Source organism: Molossus molossus, unplaced genomic scaffold, assembly GCF_014108415.1.
Source record: "Molossus molossus isolate mMolMol1 unplaced genomic scaffold, mMolMol1.p scaffold_m16_p_5, whole genome shotgun sequence".
Lineage (NCBI taxonomy): Eukaryota > Metazoa > Chordata > Mammalia > Chiroptera > Molossidae > Molossus > Molossus molossus.
In genome coordinates, this window is record NW_023425388.1 from 7355324 (window position 1) to 7362446 (window position 7123).

General features: G+C 57.9%; 2 protein-coding genes across 2 annotated transcripts; both read right to left on the minus strand.

Moving 5' to 3' along the window:
* Positions 1 to 1728: 1728 nt before the first annotated feature.
* Positions 1729 to 2845, minus strand: LOC118617629 (keratin-associated protein 12-2-like). Its single transcript, XM_036243622.1, is given in 3 exon segments — positions 1729 to 1793; positions 1796 to 1835; positions 2126 to 2845. Coding segments are annotated over 3 exon segments (825 nt in total).
* Positions 2846 to 6145: 3300 nt separating this feature from the next.
* Positions 6146 to 6742, minus strand: LOC118617644 (keratin-associated protein 10-12-like). The gene has a single exon (XM_036243638.1). It carries the CDS (start codon positions 6740 to 6742, stop codon positions 6146 to 6148), a length of 597 nt encoding a protein of 198 aa, XP_036099531.1.
* Between the last annotated feature and the right edge of the window lie 381 nt (positions 6743 to 7123).

Below are 7123 nucleotides of genomic sequence, written 5' to 3' on the forward strand. Positions count from 1 at the left end.
ATTTTTAGAATAATTTTTGGTGTCCTAGTAGCCTCTATAGATCTTTGATTATACACACACAGGTACGTATACATCTGTATATATGCTCTTATATCACATATGTTTTATGCATGTATTTGTATATATATATATATACATATGTGTGTGTATAGTGTGTGTGTATAACTTTGTGTATCTTTATGCACTTATGGCTTTTTATATATTCGGTGTACTTTAATCTGTAGCAGGAGCTGTAGCAGGTGCTTTTGGAGGATGCAATTGCTCCTTCTTCAGTGGACCTCAGTGGCAGCCCCTTCAAATCACCTCGAGTCCTTTTCGGTAGTCTTTGACAACTTCTTTGCTTTGGGTCTCAAAATGTCCCAGATTCATCATCTTGCTTATTTCATTTCCCAGCAACTTATCATTCCAAGGAGCAGCGGTCCTTCTTAGTGGGAAATGAGATTTAGTAACCACAATCTGGGATCCTGGGCACTCACTGCTAACGGGTCGTCATTGCTTCTCCGTCCTTTGGGAGTAAGATCCTACAATATTTGTCTTTCTCTGTCTGACTTACTTCACCCATTACTTTTAAAATTTTCATCTGATAGCTGCAACATCTGGGTCATTTTGAGTTCAATTGTGTTGATTGCTTTGCCTCTTAAAAACGGATTATTCCCTGTCGTTTTTGTACACCTTCTGAGCTTTGATCGAATATCAGATATCATGCTGTAATTGAAATGGACATAAACAGTGCTTCCTCCTGGAGATGGGTGCTCCTCTTCTTCCATCGTCAGTGTGTGTGGGGCGGGGTTGAATCAACCTGCTCAGACATTGATGTGGTTTGGATTTCATTGTTATTGTGAGGACATTCTGAGCACAAAGACTCCAGGCTGGGGGGGGGGGGCGTTCTTGCCCTGCCCTAAGTTTTCAGCTGCCCCCATGTGCTTTGTACATGGAAGGGACCTGTACACGTGTCTGCCTTTCCCCGCTGGAGACTGACGGCGCTCACCCAGCTGCGCTGGTCGGGGAGTTGGGCAGGAGCCTCTCTGTCACCCTGGCCAGGGTCAGCCTGGAGCAGGCCCTGTGCACCTGGGACTTGGAGGTCCAGGTTTCCTCCGACTTCCTGCTGCTGCTCCCTGCGACAGCCAGCCTCACTTTGTACCTGGGGGGTGGGGGAGCTTCCTGCCCTCCTGTGGGAGCAGTCCTTAGGGCTCCCCGTGCGACCCGGGGCCCAGGCATGTTCTCTGCCCCCCACTCAGCAGGAGGGAAGCTTTCCTCTGTCCTTTCCCATCTGCAGTGTCCTGGGTGGCAGACGGGGATGGCACCTTCCCCCACCCTCCAGCCGCCAAGGACCCCACCTTCCGCTGAGCTTTCCAGCCAGACTCCTTGAGGAGGTGCTGCTGTGCTCAGGACGGTGTCCACCTTCCGGAAAGAGCTCCGGACACATGTGAAGGCAACGCCGAGCGACCAGCCACATCGAGAAGGCGAGGTGTATTTGCCTCACCCCGGGTGGGTTTCCTGCTGGAGACGGAGGCGCCCCCTGCGCCCCAGAGCTGCCCTGAGAGGACGCGCAGGGTCACGAGGGACCCAGACCACCCTGCCACATTCTCGTCCTGGAGTTCAGAGGGCTTGTTGGACACGCTTTCATCGGCCACGTGCGGAGCCTGGAGGCCCCCGAGGGCTGGCTGTGGGAGAGGTGCAGGTGTGGCCCCGTCGGCACTGGGAGCAGCTGGCAGGAGACCGTGCAGGTCAGCAGCAGGAAGGGGTGCCGCAGGACATGGGTCTGCAGACCGGGGTGGGGCAGGAGGGCTGGAGCACCCCGAGGACGGGCAGGAGGAGGCCACATACACCACCGGCTTGCAGCTCAGGGGCACACAGAGGGCTGGCAGGTGGGGGCTGTGCACACAGTGGGCTTGCAGCTCGTGGGCAGGCACACGGAGGGCTGGCAGGTGGGGGCTGTGCACATAGTGGGTTTGCAGCTCGTGGGCAGGCACACGGAGGGCTGGCCGGTGGGGGCTGTGCACACAGTGGGTTTGCAGCTCGTGGGCAGGCACACGGAGGACTTGCCGGTGGGGGCTGTGCACACAGTGGGTTTGCAGCTCGTGGGCAGACACACGGAGGGCTGGCCGGTGGGGGCTGTGCACACGGCGGGTTTGCAGCTCAGGGGCAGGCACACAGAGGGCTGGCAGGTGGGGGCTGTGCACACCATGGGTTTGCAGCTCAGGGGCAGGGACACGGAGGACTTGCAGGTGGGGGCTGTGCACACAGTGGGTTTGCAGCTCGTGGGCAGGCACACGGAGGGCTGGCAGGTGGGGGCTGTGCACACAGTGGGTTTGCAGCTCGTGGGCAGGCACACAGAGGACTTGCAGGTGGGGGCTGTGCACACAGTGGGTTTGCAGCTCGTGGGCAGGCACACAGAGGGCTGGCAGGTGGGGGCTGTGCACACAGTGGGCTTGCAGCTCGTGGGCAGGCACACGGAGGGCTGGCAGGTGGGGGCTGTGCACACAGTGGGTTTGCAGCTTGTGGGCAGGCACACAGAGGACTTGCAGGTGGGGGCTGTGCACACAGTGGGTTTGCAGCTCACGGGCAGGGTGCAGGACGTCTGGCAGCTCACAGGCACGCACACAGTGGGTTTGCAGCTCACGGGCTGGCACACGGAGGACTGGCAGGGGCTGGGCGAGCAGCAGCCAGCCTGGCAGGCTGTGGAGCAGCTGGTGTGGCCCATGTCGTCGTGGGGCTGGCTGGTGTGGGAGTGGAGGCGGTGATGTCTGTAGGCTCCTTCCCTGGCGGCCCTTATACCCAGGCTGTGGGCGTCCCCGCAGCACAGAAGCAGGACTGCTGACTTCCCTGTGGCTGGTTCCGCCATGTTTCCCAGCATGTCCTTCCTGGGTCGCACTGTCCTGTGTTAGGCTCCACCATAAATCAGCGTGGCTCTGAGGTCAGGCTTCCCTTCTGTAGACAGGGAGTTCTGGTTTGACTGCGTGGGCCGCGTGGGGTTCCTCCAGGCGTTCTGTGCACAGAGCAGCGGGCTGGGCCCAGAGCACGGCGTCCTTTCGGCCAGTGTCTCAGCGTCAAGGAAGGTCTGCGGCAGGAGTGTGGTCGGAGCTTGCAGTCTGCCCGGGAAGCAGGAAAGCAGGAGTCTGCAGACACGAGTCTGCCCTGTGACTGCCTGCTGCCTGTTTGTAAGTAAAAGTTTTGTTTGTTTATCTCTGAGCTGTTCACGGCTGCTTTTGCACAACGTGCTGAGCTGTTGTGGAGAGACCGTGTGACAGCAGCGCCTGAAATACTATCTGCCCGTTACAGAAAGTTTGCCCCAAATCTACACAGAAACTGACCTGTTTATGCAACAAACAGTACGTGCCGTGTGCTGGCAGCAGAGACATCCTGGCTCCTGAGCTCCCAGGGCCATGAACACACGCGTGGACGGAGAAATCAATGCACGAAGCCATTCCGGGAGGGCTGAGCCCAGAGAGGAAACAGGTGCAGCTGGCAGAGAGTGAGGGGCAGCTGGGGGCGGGGCCTCTGTGAGGAGGAGATGCTGAGCTGCACCGCAGGGTCCCAGGCAGAGGCGCCATGGGGTGTGCGGTCGCCCCTGCAGAGCCGGGGCGCGCTCGGGAGCAGCGGGAAGCGGCGGGGAGCGGCGGGGCGCGGCTCTAACCGACATTGTGGGCTGTAGGCTGCCGCTTTCACGGGGGTTGACACCCCTGCATCTCACTTTCCTTGGGTTAGGAGTGGGGTAGAACCTTTTTTTTCTAAATTTATGATTTTTTATTGAATTTGTCGAGGCGACACTGGTTAATAAACGTATACAGGTTTAAGGTGTCCGATTCCAGAATGCCTCGTCTGCGTACTGCACTGTGCGCTCACCGCCCCACATCGTGTCTCTTTCATCACATTCATCCCCTTCACCCCTCCCACCTCCCCCACTCCCACTCCTGTCTGGGAATCGCCACACCACCTTCCGTCTGTGAGGGTTTTTCTTAATCCCTTCACTTTTCCCTCAGTCCCTCCCACCTCCCCTCTGACAGCTGAGTCGGTTTCTATTTTGTTTGTTAGTTCATTTTGTGCATCAGATTCTCCATATAAGAGAAATCCTATGGTACTTGTCTTTCTCTGACTAGGTCATTTTACTTAGTATAATACTCTCCAGGTCCATCCACGCTGTCACGAAAGGTAAGATTTCATTCTTTTGTGTGGCTGAGTGGTACTTCATCATGCAAATGCACCACAGCTTTTTTATCCACTCATCCAAGATGGGCACTTGGGCTGTTTCCAAATGCTGGCTGTTGTAAATAATGCTGCAGTGAACATAGGGGTGCGTGTGTACTTTCTTTTTTTTTTTATCCTCACCCGAGGATATTTTTCCATTTTTTGTACAGATAGAGTGGGAGGGAGAGGGAGGAAGAGAGAGAGAGAGAGAAACATCGACGTGAAGGGACACATCGAGTGGCTGCCACCCGCACAACCAACCAGGGCCGGGGACAAACTGCAACCGAAGTACATGCCCTTAGCGGGAACCGAACCCGGGTCTCTCCGGACCGCAGGCCGATGCTCTAACCGCTGAGCCAAACTGGCCAGGCCAGGATCCGTGTGTACTTTCGAATTAGTGTTTTAGGTTTCTTCAGATAAATTCCCAGAAGTGGAATCACTGGGTCATAAAGTGGTTCCATTTAAAATCTTTGAGGAAACTCCATACTGCTTTCCTCGGTGGCTGCACCAGTCTGCACCCCCAGCAGGGCACGGGGGCCCCCTTCTCTCCACATCCTCGCCAGCACCACATATGAGGTAGGACCTTTGTCCGTGTCTTTTTAACTCTGTGCTGTGAAGACTTCATCGAGAACTTTGTCCATTTATCTATAAAGACGGTCATGCATTTCTTAGAATTCGAATGAGCAAGTCATGGGTACAGGTTTTGAGCAAACTCAGGCAAGCTCAGGGATTTAGGAATCAAGGCAGGCTTATGATCCAGCTGTTTTGTCTTAGGGTTTCGCCCTGTCCTCTCTTTGCCTGTGGAGCTGACCTGGAGGGAGAGCGGGGCTTACAGTCTCCCCTGCTGGCCCCCGGGGGACATGCCTGGTTCTGTCTGCCTGCTCTCCGCTGTTCCCCGGCTCCTATGGTCCTACTGCCTCTGTCCCTGATGAGGGAATAAGGGATAAGTAGGGCACCCGATGCTGCCTGGGTGTCTTGACTCGCGTACAGTGGGTGCGCTGAGACTGCAGACTTATCCTCCCCACAGGCCTGAGGGTGTTCACAGGAGTCTTCTTGCTCTGTGCCTCCGCAACCTGGCCTTGCAACCTTGAGCACAATGTGGTGTCTGAACTGAGCTTTGTACCCCTGTTGGGCCCACAGGGTCTTATCAGTGCTCAGAGCCTCAGGCCCTGTCTGGACCGCGTGCGGGACCACTCCCCAGGGAGTCAGCATGTGCTAGGTCCTGGACTGCCAGTTCCCGACCAACAGGGTTTCTGCTGCTCCCACCTCACCCTTAGCCTGGGCGGGCAGGGGACGGACGTGGGCAGGAGCCCAAGTCCACTCAGGGTCCACACCTCCGGGGCCCGGCCCTGGAGGGCTGTCCCCCGCGGGGAGGGGTCACTGGGGGCGGGAGGGAGGGGAGGCTGCAGATGGCATCCCTGTGAGGTCTTGTCGCCCAGCCTGTGCCCTTGGATTTGAGCTCATCTTTATTGTCCGGCTTCTGCCAGACGGAGCACCCACAGCCCAGATTTGGAGTGGTCGAGGGGGCTCGGGAGGAGAAAGCAAACTCATATTTCCCGGCACAAACATTTTATTGATTATAGCCATTGGCCTTGTCACATGGAAAGCGAGCAGCCAGTCCTGCAGAGGAGGCTCCTGGGGACCCCAAGCACCCCCCACACCCCCTTGAGGGACTTGTGCGTCATCTCCTCAAACAGGGATGGGGCATGTTCAAATCTGCGTTAGGCAGCAACTGTGGGCCCACCGAAGGGAGAGGGGGCCCTGGCACCAGCGGAGGGGCTCCTGGGGTCCCGGGAGAGGACTGTGCTCAGGAGCAAGGACAGCAGCTCAGGGGCAGGAGATCGAGCTGCTCAGTAGCAGGACGCCTGGGCCGAGGAGGGGACGCAGCAGGCTGGGCGGGAGCACACGGGCGGCAGAGCAGGGACATAGAGGAGGCTGGGCGGTAGCAGTTGGGTTGTCAGGAGGAGGGGGCACAGCAGGAGGAGACGGGCATGCAGCAGGCAGGCCTGCACACGGGGCGGCAGACGACGGACATGCAGGAGGCTGGGCGGTAGCAGCTGGGCTGGCAGGAGTAGGTGGGGCCACAACAGGAGGAGACGGGCATGCAGCAGGTAGGCCTGCACATGGGACGGCAGACGACGGACACACAGGAGGCCGGGCGGCAGCAGCTGGGCCGGCAGGAGGAGGGGGCACAGCAGGAGGAGACGGGCATGCAGCAGGCAGGCCTGCACACGGGGCGGCAGATGACGGACATGCAGGAGGAGGGTCTGCAGCAGGACGAGGGGCAGGGGGTGGGCTGGCAGCACCAGGGGGCAGCCCCAGAGCAGACGGGCACACAGCACATGGGCTTGCAGCAGACAGGCATGCAGCAGGTGGGGGCACAGCAGGTGGACTGGCCGCCGCTGGGGGCACAGCAGGAGGGCTCACAGCAGCTCTCTGGACAGTCGTCCACCTGCCAGGAGGAGCTGGTGCAAGAGTCACTAGAACCAGGCAGGCAGGCGCAGCTGTCATAGCTCAGGTTGCTGGAGCAGACAGACAAGGTGGATGCAGCCATGGTGGGCAGGGGCCTGGAGGTGAGCTGGAGGAGGGTAGTGTGAGTGTCTGTGTAAATGTGAGGGTGTGAGGTGCCCGGCCTGTGGGCTTTTATACCCTCCTGGTGAGCGTTGCCCCAGCAGGAGGCTCCCACGCGCTCCCTTCCGCATTGGTGTTTAGACTGGTTGCAGCAGAACCCTCATTAGTGCTGGCTTGTTTTCTATAATTAGGTTTTGCTCATTAAAGTTGTGAGTATGTTGCAGGACTCTGTTTTCCCATCTGTTTTTTTTTTCTGGCTCCAGAAAACTTGTGAAAAATATGAGGCAAGGTTTTGCCGAGTGACTGCCACGGGTTCTAACGTCACATTCACGAGGGGGCAGGGCGTGGACTACACTCACGGCCA